Source organism: Penicillium malachiteum (assembly GCF_028827825.1).
Source record: "Penicillium malachiteum strain IBT 17515 chromosome Unknown utg000005l:1.0-9002435.0:326005.0-9005861.0, whole genome shotgun sequence".
NCBI lineage: Eukaryota > Fungi > Ascomycota > Eurotiomycetes > Eurotiales > Aspergillaceae > Penicillium > Penicillium malachiteum.
This window is the reverse complement of record NW_026643099.1, coordinates 7,725,256-7,740,189: the sequence shown is the minus strand read 5'-3', so window position 1 is coordinate 7,740,189 and position 14,934 is coordinate 7,725,256. Positions and strand designations below refer to the sequence as shown.

At 46.2% G+C, this 14,934-nt stretch overlaps 5 protein-coding genes across 5 annotated transcripts; 3 read left to right on the top strand and 2 right to left on the bottom strand.

Annotated features, from left to right (window-relative positions):
• Positions 1–455: 455 nt before the first annotated feature.
• N7483_012861 (calcineurin-like phosphoesterase) lies at positions 456–1,303 on the bottom strand (the record flags this gene model as incomplete). Its single annotated transcript, XM_057096288.1, has 2 exons — positions 456–767; positions 842–1,303. 2 exons carry the CDS (start codon positions 1,301–1,303, stop codon positions 456–458), a joined length of 774 nt encoding a protein of 257 aa, XP_056942259.1.
• Positions 1,304–2,890: 1,587 nt separating this feature from the next.
• Positions 2,891–6,466, top strand: N7483_012860 (uncharacterized protein; the record flags this gene model as incomplete). Its single annotated transcript, XM_057096287.1, has 6 exons — positions 2,891–2,950; positions 3,001–3,552; positions 3,604–3,741; positions 3,797–4,301; positions 4,935–5,512; positions 5,933–6,466. The coding sequence occupies 6 exons, from the start codon at positions 2,891–2,893 to the stop codon at positions 6,464–6,466; spliced, it is 2,367 nt and encodes a 788-aa protein (XP_056942258.1).
• A 653-nt stretch (positions 6,467–7,119) lies between these two features.
• Positions 7,120–7,522, top strand: N7483_012859 (Zn(II)2Cys6 transcription factor domain-containing protein; the record flags this gene model as incomplete). The annotated part of the gene is made up of 3 exons (XM_057096286.1): positions 7,120–7,185; positions 7,232–7,471; positions 7,502–7,522. 3 exons carry the CDS (start codon positions 7,120–7,122, stop codon positions 7,520–7,522), a joined length of 327 nt encoding a protein of 108 aa, XP_056942257.1.
• A 225-nt stretch (positions 7,523–7,747) lies between these two features.
• N7483_012858 (fungal specific transcription factor domain-containing protein) lies at positions 7,748–9,301 on the top strand (the record flags this gene model as incomplete). The annotated part of the gene is made up of 1 exon (XM_057096285.1): positions 7,748–9,301. One exon carries the CDS (start codon positions 7,748–7,750, stop codon positions 9,299–9,301), a length of 1,554 nt encoding a protein of 517 aa, XP_056942256.1.
• Positions 9,302–9,703: 402 nt separating this feature from the next.
• N7483_012857 (vacuolar protein sorting/targeting protein 10) lies at positions 9,704–14,256 on the bottom strand (the record flags this gene model as incomplete). The annotated part of the gene is made up of 2 exons (XM_057096284.1): positions 9,704–10,334; positions 10,388–14,256. 2 exons carry the CDS (start codon positions 14,254–14,256, stop codon positions 9,704–9,706), a joined length of 4,500 nt encoding a protein of 1,499 aa, XP_056942255.1.
• Positions 14,257–14,934: the final 678 nt, after the last annotated feature.

Genomic DNA, 14,934 nt, shown 5'->3' with positions numbered 1-14,934 from the left:
TACTACGAAGCTTCTTTAAGAAGCATTGAATGTATAAAAAGTTGGACTATCAACAATAAACACTTTCAAATGTTTGTTCATCACATATGCCGCAGCGTTCAACTTGAAACTTGAATGTTTTATACGGAGCGAATACTCAAAGTTAACTATTCAAATGCATACTACGACCAACCTCGGAACGGTCCTGTCAATTACATAGTTATCATCTATGTAGATATTCAACATCCAAGGTTGCTATAAGTGGATATGGGATCTGAATTCGCTCGCTATCTATTCTGTGCTCAATCTAAAAAATCGCAATGCGCCGAAAAAAACATGATGCTGCGACGATAGCACAAGCCACCCCGTTAATCTTTCGTTGACAAGTCTGGTTCAGCAGCCCAGCCCTGGAGACCGTGTGGTTTTGATATCTAGACAGCATTCCGCCTGAGTCTCGATCTACATGTCGACTTTTATTATACATTTATGACCTTCCTCACATCGAATTTGTCCTGCGTCTTCGGATCGCTCCAAGGAAGTACATAGCCTCGTTGGTTGCTCACAACTCTCACACCCCCTTCCTTGAAATCAGTTGTGAAGTGGGTGTGTCCAAATACCCAGGTCCTAATCAGATGTGATATTTGCGGTATGATATCAGTGCCAAAGGCAGCAGTCCAGGGGTTGTGAGCATGTTGCGGACTCGATGTCTTTCGCATTAAAGGAGCATGGTGTGTCACAACAAGAATGGATCGTTTTTTGATTCTTATCTTCTGCCTTTCCATTTTCCTCTCGAATCAACTTGATCTCGTTCAATAATCAATCAAGATCTGAATTATGATTTTCATTGTGGCTATCCACTGACCAGCCTTTGATTTTTTTGAAAGTCGCTAATTTTATACTGAACAATATCCGCCACTTCAGCAGGTATGTTCGACCAAAGAGTACAGCCAAGAATTGTGACTTGGGAGTCTGGTAAATCGTATCGTTTCTGATGGAGAAGAATCAATCGCCCTTTTAAGCAAGGTTCTTGTTCCAGTCGTTTCGCCTTTTCCAACCCTTCTTCTAGAGTCCCTTCGTAGAACTCATGGTTTCCTAGGACAAGAGTCACAGGTTTGAATTGGTCGGTCTGTTTTTGTAGGAAGTCACGATATCCTTCGTAGTCGATTAAGCGCCCAATATCACCCGCGAGGATCAAGTGGTCAGCACAAACTGGGATTTCGTAAGAAGAGTATAGCTGACTGATCTCCAGGTGAAGATCCGATAGAACCTGAAATGATGCGGAAGATGAGTGGTCGATTGAAGAACGACCTTGCTTCTGAAACATGTTGATTCTTCCAAACTTTCGACTTCTTAGTCGAAAGACTCGAAACACATCATCTATTTAATTTTCAGGAGCTCATGAAGCCTGGAGGATGTCAACATTGAATGACCACTCTAGAAACTACTCCCTATACCGCCTACCAAATAAGGCTTAGTACTTTTGTGCCTATACGACGCAGATGTCCACGGGTGGATAAAGAAGAGAAATAGAAGTATGATTGGCTGCTAACCTGAAGAAGTCAACTGGATGATTCAAAAAACCTCTAGTAAATCGTAAGGCGGTCTACTTGGACAAGTTCACCTGAATAGGTGCTGCAAATGATTACTAGTACTTAGTCAACACACAATGCTATGTCTAACATGCAGCCTAACTAGACACCGTGTCAGACCGACGGACGTTGCATTGACTATACTATGCTTATTACTGCGCACTGATCTACATACCCTGAATGTTTGTCGAGCACCTTTTTTGATCCTTTGATTTACAGGGGTGTAACAGGTACTCAGCCCTTCGCCTATTGATAGACCGCCGATCAACCGCTTTCAACCCATTTTGCGAGGATGATAAAGATAACAAGAATCATGAGGTGGACCAGCTGAAAGCCTTATACAACCAAAATATCGACCGTATTCCATAATGGGATGATATTCCGATGAATGGAGTTTCGGAGACTCCGCGGGGCCGGATAGTCCGTGCGTGATACATAAGATCCGTTGATCTTCATGCGCGCGAGAACTCATACTAACAGTACAAATAGTATCACTTACAGCGCCCGAGTCGATACCAAAGTCTCACTTGCTGGGACATTATCTCCAGGTTACGCTAGGAGTTCAGCTTGTTCCACTCTCCATTCTCCAACGGTGTCATTATCACCCCGCCAAACACCGCCACGCTTCCACCAAGCTCCGTCGGGCCAACTATGCACCATCTCGGTGTCAGAACTAGTTCTCGACCTGAATTTCAGTAACCAATTGATCGCAATAATCGTCAATTTCGCAAATTGCGTCAAGTTTGTCACTATCTCAGCCCACTTGATGGGGAATGTGGACGAATAACAATGGCCCCCACTGTAGCTGCGCCTCTCTCCACAATACCGCGGGCCGTACGGGCTTTACTGATTCGCTCGCGTCTTCAGCCTTAACGGGAATCGCCGTTCTTGCGGTGGAAACAAGCTCATGAGCCGCTTTGTCACCGCAAATCAAGTATGCTGCTTGATATTCTCCGCTGCCACGCTAGTCACCTTTTAGGTATCCTTCTCGTTTCATTCTTGCGGCTTGCCACACTTCCAGGCTGATTACTAGTATGGATAGTATGATGTTGCGAGAATGTGTGGCTTGAACTACGGTCAGTCCGATTTATGTGCAATGGTGGGTACATACGTCGGGATTTTCATACAGCCGCTCATGTACTTAGTACTCCAGGCTACTGAGGTTGATATTCTTAGTGTTATTACTAGGCTATTCAGCTCAGCCCTGGAGTATTCGTGGAGTTCTTATATATGGATGTATAGTCGTCGATTCTTCCAGGCTGCCAGCTAAACAAAATTTAATCAAGTCATTACTTACATTCCTTTCTTGTTTACCACATACAATGGGCGGGGCCCCGTGGACTTCAACAGGATGCGAGAATTGCAAGAAGAGCAAAGTGAAGGTGAGCAATCAATTCAATGGGAAAGTCATGAAGGCACTGACACTGTCTAGTGTGATATGGGCAAACCCCAATGTGGGAGATGCGTCAAACGAAATACACCATGTCCTGGATACCGGGGCAGACTCTTCTTCCAACAGATCTTCACTCAGACTCAACCTGGAACCTCTAGGAGTCCCGAGTCTGAAGAAAGAAAGATCATGCCAGGGCCGGCTTCTAGTCCAACACCGGAAATGAGTCTCGCGGTGTCCCCGACTATGAGTGCTAGTCCCGAGACACGCATGCAGATATCATCTTCATATATGAATTCCTGGTTCCCTACAACAAATCTCCGGGAACGTGGAATGGATATTTGCTACCCCATTGGTGACTGGTACTGGATTTATCAGAATTTCTTGCAGGTTTCAAGTAATTCTCCGCTGCTTGAGCGAGCACTTTTTGCGGTTTCTGCTATCTCACTTGGAAAGTTACATCGTGATGATGCGTTGCTACACCGTGGAATTGTCGCGTATAATGAATCCATTCGGATTATGTTGGATATGATTCAGCAGAATGCGTTGAGTGAGGACGTTTTATTTGCTACTGTGACTTTTCAAATGATTGAGGTATGACACTGTGAAATATATCTACTAGAATAGTTATTGACTAAGCCTTAGGTGGTTCACTGTCCTCATGGTCTTGGAACCTTTCTTTCGCATGTGGATGCTACCAATAGGTTACTTGAGAGGCTTCACAGTAAATCTTCAACTCCTCTCATGAACACTATACTGAACAATCAACGAAAACTTGTCATCGTATGTGATTTTTCCCATCTCAATACCATCTCAATATCATTGCTAACATCTGCAGTCCTCTTCCGCTCCCGGCATCAGCAGTCCCAGGGGAATATCTCCTCTCTTACTCGAGGTACCAGAATCCAGTTCCTCCGAGTCTGAGGTATTTCAATTACTCGCCGCAATTTCATATATCCGCTGTCAAGCAGAGGATATGCAAGAGCCTACACCCGAAACAACCCAGTCAATTCTAGCTACATGTCTAGCACAGAAACAGAAAATGCTTACATGGTATTATCAGCGGAAAGAGGCAATAGGATGTCCTTCTCTTGCTTCACATGGTGAATCCCTCTCCACAGACCTTCCATCGGCGGGAATGCTATTTGGTACTCCATATACTTTCTCCGGTTTTGAGAGTGCTCGTACGCATATGCTATTCTGGGCTGGTCTTCTCTCTTTAGAAGACATGATCCAGGAAGTAAATATTATGACCCATCACGCTGCTTTCGAGAATGGTTTATCCGAATTCTATGCCGATGAATTGTGTCGCTCCATCCCTTATTTCTTAACCGGCCGACGTGGTGCGTGGGGGACTACTACATTGGTTCAGTTTATGATACCGGTTGTGAGGCCATATATTCGGCTTCAACGGAAGGAGAAGTTTGATTATTGTCAGACTTTGTTTCGGATTCTGGGAGATCATGGGGTCGGAATGGCTTCGGGTGTTAGTGAGACTGTTTTGGAGTGGTGGAAAAGTTATTCGGGGGTTTCAATTTGAATTTGAGGAAGAGTGAACTATGAATGCTGGATCATTCATGGGAATATAGGTAGGGTCAGTTTTTATTATATGGTAGATTGTATATAAACCGAAAATTCTCTGATTTCTTCTGATTTTCTACTTCAAGTTACTATAATGTAGTAGTAAGCACTGGGGGCTCCAGGCTCCAGGGCTGCGATCTATGGGAGTACCTCCGTAGTACGGTGTACCTAAGGCGGCAGACCAACGGAGGATTATCAAGAGTCCGAAGCCGAGCGTCAGTTCATTCGCTATATGCATCGAATTTATCAAGTTCTATGATCTAAGCAACACAAAATCGAGTTCTTGGACGGTGAACCGTTGACATGGGGCGCAGAGGCATTTGGAATCTCCATTACCGCGGTAAATGAGATACTATGCTCTTGAAAGATGAACCAGCGCTGATAAATCTTTATAGGCAAGTGGTATTGCACTCACCATCCACGATATCAGATCAACTACCCGTATAATAAGCACACGCGAGAAAGAATACGAGAACTGCGTGCCCTGCCCGACAAGCTTGATGAGTGGGAACCTATTCCGTTCCGCAGCCCAATACATGCGAATCTAGATTACATCCACACTATTGATCACGATTTTTGCTATTGGATAATATCCTTCTGGAAGGTGGTTGGTGAAACATTGGTACCTGCGTCAATAAAGTTCGATGTTGACAAGATTTACGGATGTGAAGAGATTGATATAATGGGATGTTTCCCTAACCCCGAGAACCCTGAGGAGTCTGACAAGCCTGAGCCCGAGATCTCGTCAATTTCTATTCAAAACAACACTCAGGACTTTCAAATCAAATCCATTACCACTGAGACTCGCACACTTGAAATAGATTTTGGTCTCCCTTCTCCCATGAATGAGTTGCAAGCTCAATTCTTCATCGATTTTGTTTTTCTTTGGCGCGTTTATATTGATGATCCCTTGACTTGGAAAAGCGCACCCATTTTCAGAGTGCTATATATTTCTTTCCTGCGTCTTGCATGCGTATGATATCGAGATTGCGGGGGCTGGCGACGTCGCATCTGAGTTGCCAATTTCCTATTCTTCCATCCCTGCTTGGAAATATCCAGAATCAGACACATTCTGGTTTCATAGCTATCTCATCGTCCTGGAAGAAGATATCACATCCGATGCGACGATAAATAAAGCCAAATTGGAGGCCAAGTTGCATTCGCAGAGCTAGAGCCCCAATTTAAACCGATTCGCTTGATTCTTCTTGCACCTCAATATGTCGCATTTGCTGAATATTCTCGCAAAGCGATCGTGATTTCCCAGCGCTTAATACTGCTCTCCAATGTTTCAGGGATGCAATGCTCTCCTGGCTTCCGTACTTTGTCCCGAGTCTTCACATCAGAATGCTGGAGAAAGTTTTCTTTACATGGGGAAAGATCGCTACTATCGCAGATCGGCATACCTCCCGAGATTCTTCAGATGATTCTTCATGAAATGGAACCGCGTGATATGCTATCGCTTTCACAGGCTTCCTTTGCCGCTGAGATTCGTTACTACAACTCGGTGGGCCAGCTCAAGCATACTCTTGTTGACAAGTTCGACCTTCTTATTCCCTGTTGCGGTGAACGAGCAGGACTTGAAGAAAGTGGTATCTGCTGCTCTGGGTGCTATTCGTGGCAGAATACACACTGTGTCGGCCTTAAAAAGAAGGTCGATCATTACATTTGTACAGCTTGTCACGGAACTACGGAACTGACATCTGGTGGTGTACATTGGTTTAGTCGCCGACAAAAAAGAAAAGGGTCTCAATTGACGTTCCGGGGTTCTCCAAAGTCGCTAAAAGTCCGACTCGCTAAGCCCGCAAATTTACGACCAGAGCTACGGTTAATTGGTAATATTTGGACAGTTCCGGCTGGCCAGATCAACTATTCAATTCTTTTCAATGGCACTTTCTCAGGGCTGGCTTATGGTATGGAAGACCAGTAGAAATTAAGACTCTGAGATACTTTGCAGAACAATCGTAGAAGTATAATGCCATGGTGGTGTCTTGAGAATGGTTTATATAAAAGATTTTCTCCGAGTCTCGGATTATACGGCTGATAAATTCAAATATTGGAACTTGAAGGTATAATAGATCGCACTTATGAGATGATAGTCTGCCCTGAGTCAATACCCACGGGCCACCACGGCCTGCGGGCATCCAGTTTCGGCTGGGGACCATTCATTTTTAAAAAAAAATTCTGATGTCTTTATATAAAATATTTTCAGACTCGCTCTTTCTATTCCTGTTTAAAAATCAAAAATATCCAAGAATGAGTGAGATATAGAGGGTGTTGTGGACCTTGTGGTGGTGGTACTAGGTGATCAAGTGAGGCTATTCACAGCATTCTCACCACTCCCTCTGATGCACACCTGATTTCAAGGTCTCCGGTTCAATTCCACCTCCCATGGTAATTTTCTTTTTCTTTTTTTCTCTCATCCTTTCTCTCGGTATTCATTTATGATCAGGCTTATATTACCTGGGTATTTTATGAAGCGAGCTTTGTCATCAACCGGAATGACTTCCCTTTTCGGCTATAATTCCACCTCAATATCATCATCTTCAACATCACACATACTACTTCAATCATATCGATACCATGACCTCGAGAAAGCGAACAAAGGTCGGAAGTGCCTGCAAACGCTGCCGAGCTCAGAAGCTTAAGGTAAGAACACTCTCATATACCGAACGATCCGATACTAATTTCTTAGTGCGATATTCAACGGCCGTGTACTTTGTGTCTTCGTGCCGGGATCGATTGTCAATCCGGTGCTGTTGATCAATGGAGATCGTTTCAATCTCCTCAGGCCGACTCATCGGGTAACTCGGCTCCGAAAAGAAAGCGGGCGCAAAAAACAGATCAGTCCAAAAACCCCTCCCGTCCGTCTACTTCTACGGAACAGCAACAGCAGCAGCCATGGTCAAGTTCAACCATGTCTCTTGTAGAAGGGGTAACATAAATATTCCTAATAAGCCTCCAGATCTATGCTCATGTCGAGTAGGCATTCCATCTCCACAACTCCTCCACGCCAGACTCATCCTTGATAACCGCTTTACCCGGAACTACTACTGGCATCCGAGAACCAAGAAAAGCAGGGACAGTACCAGTCACCAACCCACGACTCCGAGAATTCCAATCAACAATCACAGATCTAGTCTCTCTTCTCCCATCACGAGAAGTAGCTGCTCTATTAGTGGATACCTACTTCGACCGAGTCCACTGGTTCATGCTGATATTTCACCAAGAAGATTTCCGACGAGATTGGCAAGCGATGTACGATTCACGAGAACATCTGATAGACAGCTATCCCAACCCTGCATTTATGAGTACTTTCCTTGTGGTTATTGCTATCGCGTTACAATACACTGGATCTCATCGACAGCATCTTCTCCGTGAATACGGTGTAGATTCTTCTACCCTGAAAGAAAAATTCCTCTCAATTATTCGCGCCAAGTTACTCGATATCGTGTCATTAGCTTCATTAGAAGCAGTGCAAACTTGTGTCTTATTAGGGACTTATTACCTTTACCATGGGAATCCGGGTCTCGCGTGGCCGGTTTGTGGTTGTGGATTGAGACTTGCACAAGCTTTAAATCTGCATCGAAGGGTACCTAGTTCAGGCTCTTTAGATCCTGAGACGCAGAGAAAATATGAGACCAGGAAACGATGTTGGTGGGCTATCTATGAGATTGAGACTTTTTGCTCCATGTCATATGGGTATCCACTGAGCATCAAGGATGCAGATTGTGATGTGGAGCTTTTGGATCCGTTGGTGAGGACGGTTCATTCACCTGCTTCTTTTAGCTCTACTCATCAATTTCCGACTACTCTACTTTCTTACAAGTATCTGATGTCGAAGTTATCGGTCTTGATTAAAGATACCCTTACGGATCTCTATGGTATTGGCTCTTATAGAGCAACAGGAGTTAGCTCTGACAGATCAGAAAATTTTAATCTCCGCAACTTGATTCGCAAAGTTTCCGCTCTAGATGCGAGACTAAAGGATTGGAAAGCTGAGATTCCAGATTTACTTTGTATGGATAAATTGAATTCTCAGAGGACATACTCTTCCGTGGATGAAATGGATCAAGATATCGGAGCAAAGGGTCCTGGCTTCGAAAATCATATCTGCCAGCTTCAAGCACTCACGCTGGAACTTGCATATCAGAATACCAGGATTCTGGTTCATCGGCCACTACTAACTTACAAAATGATCCCGAATGATCCCGGTGATACAGAACAGGCACAAGATCCATTCCAGAGATCTTTACAGACTTGCAGAGAGGCAGCACTGAGCACATCTAGCATTGGAAGTACGCCGATCTTTCCTCTTGCAGCTGATACTTATGCGGTGACATTCATCGGGATTCATACCTTTACCGCTGGTGTTATGTTATGCATATTGGCGAGTATTGAGTCCTTGACTGTGCATTCGCATGCATCGAAGATGGGATTGCGTCAAGTGCTGCAGATGCAGATGCAGTTAGAATCTACTTCCAGGTCTGTACTTGCGGCTCAGGGATTGGAGGTTCTTCAGCGGTTGATCAAGTTGGTGCTGGATAAAGAGATGAAGGAGATGTTTACTCCTGAGGTATCGGTGAATAGTGATATTGGTACTCTGCCTGGTATATCAAATCTACCAGTGCAGGACTCAGCAGACTGTATTGAGTCGATGGCTGGATTTGATGCTCTACTGGAGAGTGATGTGTTTAATTATGTGCATGATCCAGCTATGTCACAGGCTTTGTGTAACTTTGATCAAGGTAATTCCAGTTCCTGACTTAGACATGCTGGGGCTAGCTAACTGTTTCAGCTCTCTCTGGCCATGACTTGGAGTTTTCTGATTTCATGACTTCTGGCTCTGGATTCGCTCAAGAGCAGGCCTGGATTTGGGGAATTGATAGCCTTGGTCAATTTATTGATTCATCATAGCTATCATGTTTGGAGTATGTAACTCGTCTACTTCAAATTCCATCTGGATCCACTGAAGAAATACGATTACTAGTAGCAAGATACTATTCAAAGTGTTTCTGCTTACATTTGAACCCTTCGTGGTTAGAGTAGGTAGCCCAAGTAAATTCCAGCTATGTAATACAGATCAAACGAAACCCAAAACAAAATATATGGCAAGTTCATAATAGCACATCAATCAGATCAAACTTCCATTACGTGGAGACAAAGTCTACGCTTCTTCATCATCATCAAACTCATCCGCACCCAGCAATTCATCCTCATCATCAACCACATGTGTGTAATCCCCGCGACGAGCAGCAAAGGAGCCACGGGTTGCATATGGACGCTGTGAGGCCCGACCACGACGCGTAAATCCAGAGACACTGCGCCATACACTCGACGCTACTAATGGTAATGCCTGAGCAACTGCTACAATCCCAGCAATGATCATCACGGGAATAGAAATCAGTGGTGAATCCCGATTAAACCAGCCACCCGACTCGCTGGATCGTTCGCCGAGACGAATTTGTCCGAATTTTCCATCCCATCGTGTGTATACAAAGTATCCAAAGCCTGTTGCGGCGACAATGGGGATCACGATCGCGAAGAAGAGTCCCACGCCGCTAATTCCGTGTTTGCGGTCAAACTCTTTTTGTTTGTTCGGGCAAGGTCGTGGAACTTGGCGATCTAGATCTTGCTCGCCGCTTTGACAGGTGGATTGTGGAAGCTTGCGGTAGCCTGTTGGTTCCCAGTACTCGATTAGATCGGGGTTATCCTGGCACTGGAGACTGTGATCGGGTTTGGCGAGACCAGGGACAAGTGCACAGCTGCCATCGCTTTGAAGTTCGTAGTTGTAGTCACTAGAATATAATTAGCAAGTGAGGTCCTCACAGTTCGTGTATTAATGACTTACCATTCGAAGTCTGCTCGAGTGCAGGTACAGTTTCCAGCTTCAACTCGGTGGATTTGTGCCTCGCGCCAGTTGTTCCAACATTCCGCTGTTGGCTTCTTGCGCTTGTACTGCTCAATGTGTCCAAATAGACAGCCATCCTGCTGAGCAGGGTGTTGAGGACTCCAGAGGTAGTATTCATCTTTCTCGCCATTGCCAACCTCCAGCTCGCACTGTCGGTCCCAGATAGCGCTGAAGTCGAGATTGATTGTTGTGAGTTTGCCGGTGGTTCTCTCTCCACCCCAAAGAAGGAAGTTCTTCGAGGTGTCCGATGGCACAGTCGAGATATCATTGACGATCATCGCTGTGTCTGAGAATTGAAACTCTAACCAAGTCTCTCCCTCGTCGAGACTGTAGTGAACTACCTTGGTAGGCTGCAACTCACTAACAAGCACAATGATCGATCCGGCATCGCCATACTCGAACATGTAGCGACCCTTCATGACTTGGTTCCAGGTGAAGCCGCCGTCTCGACTGTAGAATGTATCGGCATCCTTGGCATCAGACAAGGAGTCGCCGACGTTGCCCAAGCCGACCATCATGCCAATGGCAGAATCGGAGTAAAAAGTGTCGCGCCAGTCGCTTCGCTCGGTGTAGCCGTGAAGATGGAGTGCGCAGTCAAATTCACCCTTGGCCTTGCTAGAGCATTCAAACTTCTTTTTGTCGATGTCCCGCTCAGGAGGCGCCAATGCCGCCCACTGGCCGCCGGAGTTATGAGTGATGACAGAGATCAGCTTCTTAGCAGTTCCTTTGCTCTGAACGTCGTCTTTGTTGCGGACAGCATTGGCGATCGCGACACCTTCAACGCCAGCCATCATTTCGAAGTCCACATAGCCATAGTCATTCACATTCAGAGCCTCCAGCGACTGGACAAAGTAAGTGCCGTTGCTGTTACTCTTAACCAGTGAACCATATGATTGGCCCTCCTTGGCATTGACCTCCACATGCAAGAACAAGGCATAGGGGGATCCCTGGAGCACAGTGTACTGAGGCGCATCGATATTGAACGGCAGACGAGCCTCAGCAAAGACACGGGCATCGAGACTGGTGCTGACATTTAAGAACTTGTGATCATCCGTTGCATATGTCGCCACAACAATGAACTCATCCATCATGGCAAAGTCCGCGATATTCTCGTAGATCACCTTCTTATCGGACCAGCTATCCAGCGAGTCACTGGACACCAGTTGTCGATTGTTCTTGGGATTCTCCTGGGCATACTGGCCACAAAGAACAAGCTCGGGGCTTTCGCCACGCTTCTCAGTGTATGCAAACTTGCATGAGCTAACACCGCGAAGCATCAACTGCCACTCGTGACCGCGATTCTTGCTGAAATACGCGTCGTAGGCACAGTTATTATCGGAACAGTCATCAGCACCGATCCAGATCATCCAATCCATGTATTTCGCATGGAAAGCCAATGGCGAGAAGTACTTCGGGACCAACGCAGTGGGTTGCTTGAACTTCTTGAATGAGTAACCTCGGTCAATGGTCGAGTAAACGAAGCCACTGCTGGTCAGGAAGTAGGCACCATCGGTGTAATGAGGGTGTGGAATTATTTTCAGCACACTCTCATCCTGGATACTGGCCGGTTGCTCCCAGGTCTTGCCGTGATCGTGGGTAATCCAGAGTTCATATTTCATCGTACGCATGAAGATGGTCTCGTCGTCGCCAGAGTTACTCGCTTGTCGCTCAAGGTAGAAGTATTCGGCCTGCGGTGATGAAAACTCTTGTGGCTTTCCGGCATGGATCTTGCCATCGGTCACTGGAGATCCAGTGGAGTCACCGCATGGTCGTTCCACCTCCTTGGACAGATCCTCGCCGTCCTTACGGATACACGCATTGCCAGGAATAAGTCGCCATCCCGATGGACCCAGGTAAGTGTCAGTAGGTTCCTTACACTGTCCTGGTGGCGCTGTCAAAGAAACTGCCGGCACGCATTCCGTGCGGTCTGCAGAGCGCTTGAAGTTGTAATCACATTCAAAGTCCTCAGCGGAACACTTGCATCGCTCAAAGATTGGCGCATCCATCTTGAACTCGTTCTTCATGAAACAGTTGGCGTTGGCTTTGCGACGCTGGTAGAACTGCTTATGACCCATCAAGCAATCCGGTTCGCCCTTTTCGTCCACGCGAGCGGGCCAGGTCTCCACGTCGTCCTTGGTGCACTTGCGCTCATGAAGACCCTCAAAATCGATGGAGTAAATGATATATCCATCATTGTCCTTCTTCATTCCCACAAGAAGGAACTTGAGACTCGTTGAATCCGGAGTTGTGGTCAGGAATAAAGTCTTGACCTTGTGCTTGAGCTCGATCTCCTCCCATTCCTTTCCATGATCAATAGAATACTGCAGTTTGCCAGTGCTGTCACCATCTTTGACGGCTACAATGACACCACCTTGGTCACCAAACTCGAATCGGTGAGGGCCCTTCAGCGCCTGTCGCCAGTTCAGTCCAGCATCGTCGGATACATACAGATTACCCTCGCTGTATTTGCCCAGATGGTCACCGGTGTTACCCACACCCATGACCAGGCCAGGAGCAGGGCTGGAGAACATTCGACCCAAAGAGCTCAGCTCGCGGAGTTCATCATAAGTGGTCATGGAGTGGAGATGCAAATCGTCACCATCAACTTTGAGAGACTGGTTTGTTCGTCCATCGTCAAAACTGATCAAAGTACGCAGCTGCTTAGCGGTCTTGTCAGACTCTTCCACCTCTTCCCAGTTCTTCACCGTGTTGACAATCACAATGCCTTGAATATCAGCAAGCTTCTCAAAGTCAACCAAGCCATTCAGATCCCGATTGGTATGTTCGATGTTAGGCGTGAAGTAAGTGCCGTTTGAGTTAGAGGAAAAAAGCACGCCAACACGGTTATCATGCCAGGTAGTCTGCACGTCCAGCTGAATACTATAGTTTGTACTTTCCAACAAGGTGTATGCATCCTGGTCCATGCGGTACCCGCCAAACTCTGCGCGATGCCATTCACTCGAGTCATCACTGATATACAGGGCCTGTTCAGTGGTACCCCGGGATTGCACACCCGCCACAATGTACTTCTTGACGGCGCGCACCTTAATCTCCATACCACTAACAGGACGTCCCTGGTTCAGCTTGACTTCGGTGCCGGTCACATCATCGCGGAAGTAGTTATCAGAGTAGACGAGACGCTCGGATCGATCTGCATCTCGTAGACCGGGTACCACGCACAAAATGCGGTCTTCCAATGCAAGTTCCATTGTGTCAGACAGTCCATCCAAGTCCTGTCCAAATTGTGGGGTACTTGCAGCCCACGAACATTCATAGACCATTTCTCGCAGGGAGGTAATTGTCTCGAAATCGTCCGTGGTATAAAACGCCTCTGTCATGCATCCAATGATATTGCATTCCACTGTCATGAAGATCGCCTTCTTAGGATCCCATCCATTGAAATTGATCGGATTGCTGCGCATGGAAATCATAGGAGGAGCTTTAATGGAGAATGATCTCCAGCTCTTACCCTGATCCGTCGTGACCCAGTGCGTTCCACTTCGACCGATCACATACGCACGGTCGTTGTCATGGGGATGCGGTAAAACGAACACCGCGTTCCCTTCCATACTTCCATCATCGCCTTTAATCACTTCCCACTCCTCGCCGCCGTCGAATGAGATATGGGCGTTTCGCGCGTGCTCATCTTGATACAGGATTGTGTTCGTGCCTTCGAAGTAGAACAGACCTAGTGGTCTGTGGCTTAGCTCTGTGGCTGTGGCCTTGGGTTTATCTCCCTTTGCGGCGATCGGTTGCGTGGTCAGAGCCACTAGCAAACCGACCACCAGCAACAACCACCGAGATATCATGAGGGCTGATACACCTGCATCTGATTGGGTCACGGTGGGGAGGACGGAGTAGAGGTGTTTGCCTAAACCGGATCCGGAGGAGGTGGGAGACGAATGTAGTGAGGTTTGATGGGATAGAAAATGGATTAATAGATAAAGATAGACTGCAGCCTGAAGCTCAATAGCAGGTTATGCACAATGGGAATTCGAATGTCGATGAGAGAAGTATGAGGGAGTTAGTCGTGGCCTCAGCCTAGCTCTGGGTATCACGTGATGGTTATCGTTATCAGCACGTACCTACTTTCAAATGTTGATCCATGGTACTTCCCGAGGTCGTGGAGACAGCGGAGTATAGATGAAGATATCTATGACGATGAGAATGCCATTGTCCGACTAATCCAATGTTATCTTATATCTACTAAAATATCATACATATCGTCTTAAAATTGAATCGAAGGATATGAAACCTGAGGCATTCCGGGCTCTATAAAGAAGATTCCCAGCTCTGCAGATACTTACCTCGGCAAGGGTTTGTATACAGGGATATACAGTACTACAAGTTAACACTTTTAGCAGAAAGATAGTAGAGTCATCAGTTGTGTCTTACGAGCATCGCTCAGCACATATATACAACGCTGCATCTCAACTAGATACAAGAAATAATCCAGATCACGATGGAACCAAAACCAAACCAACGCT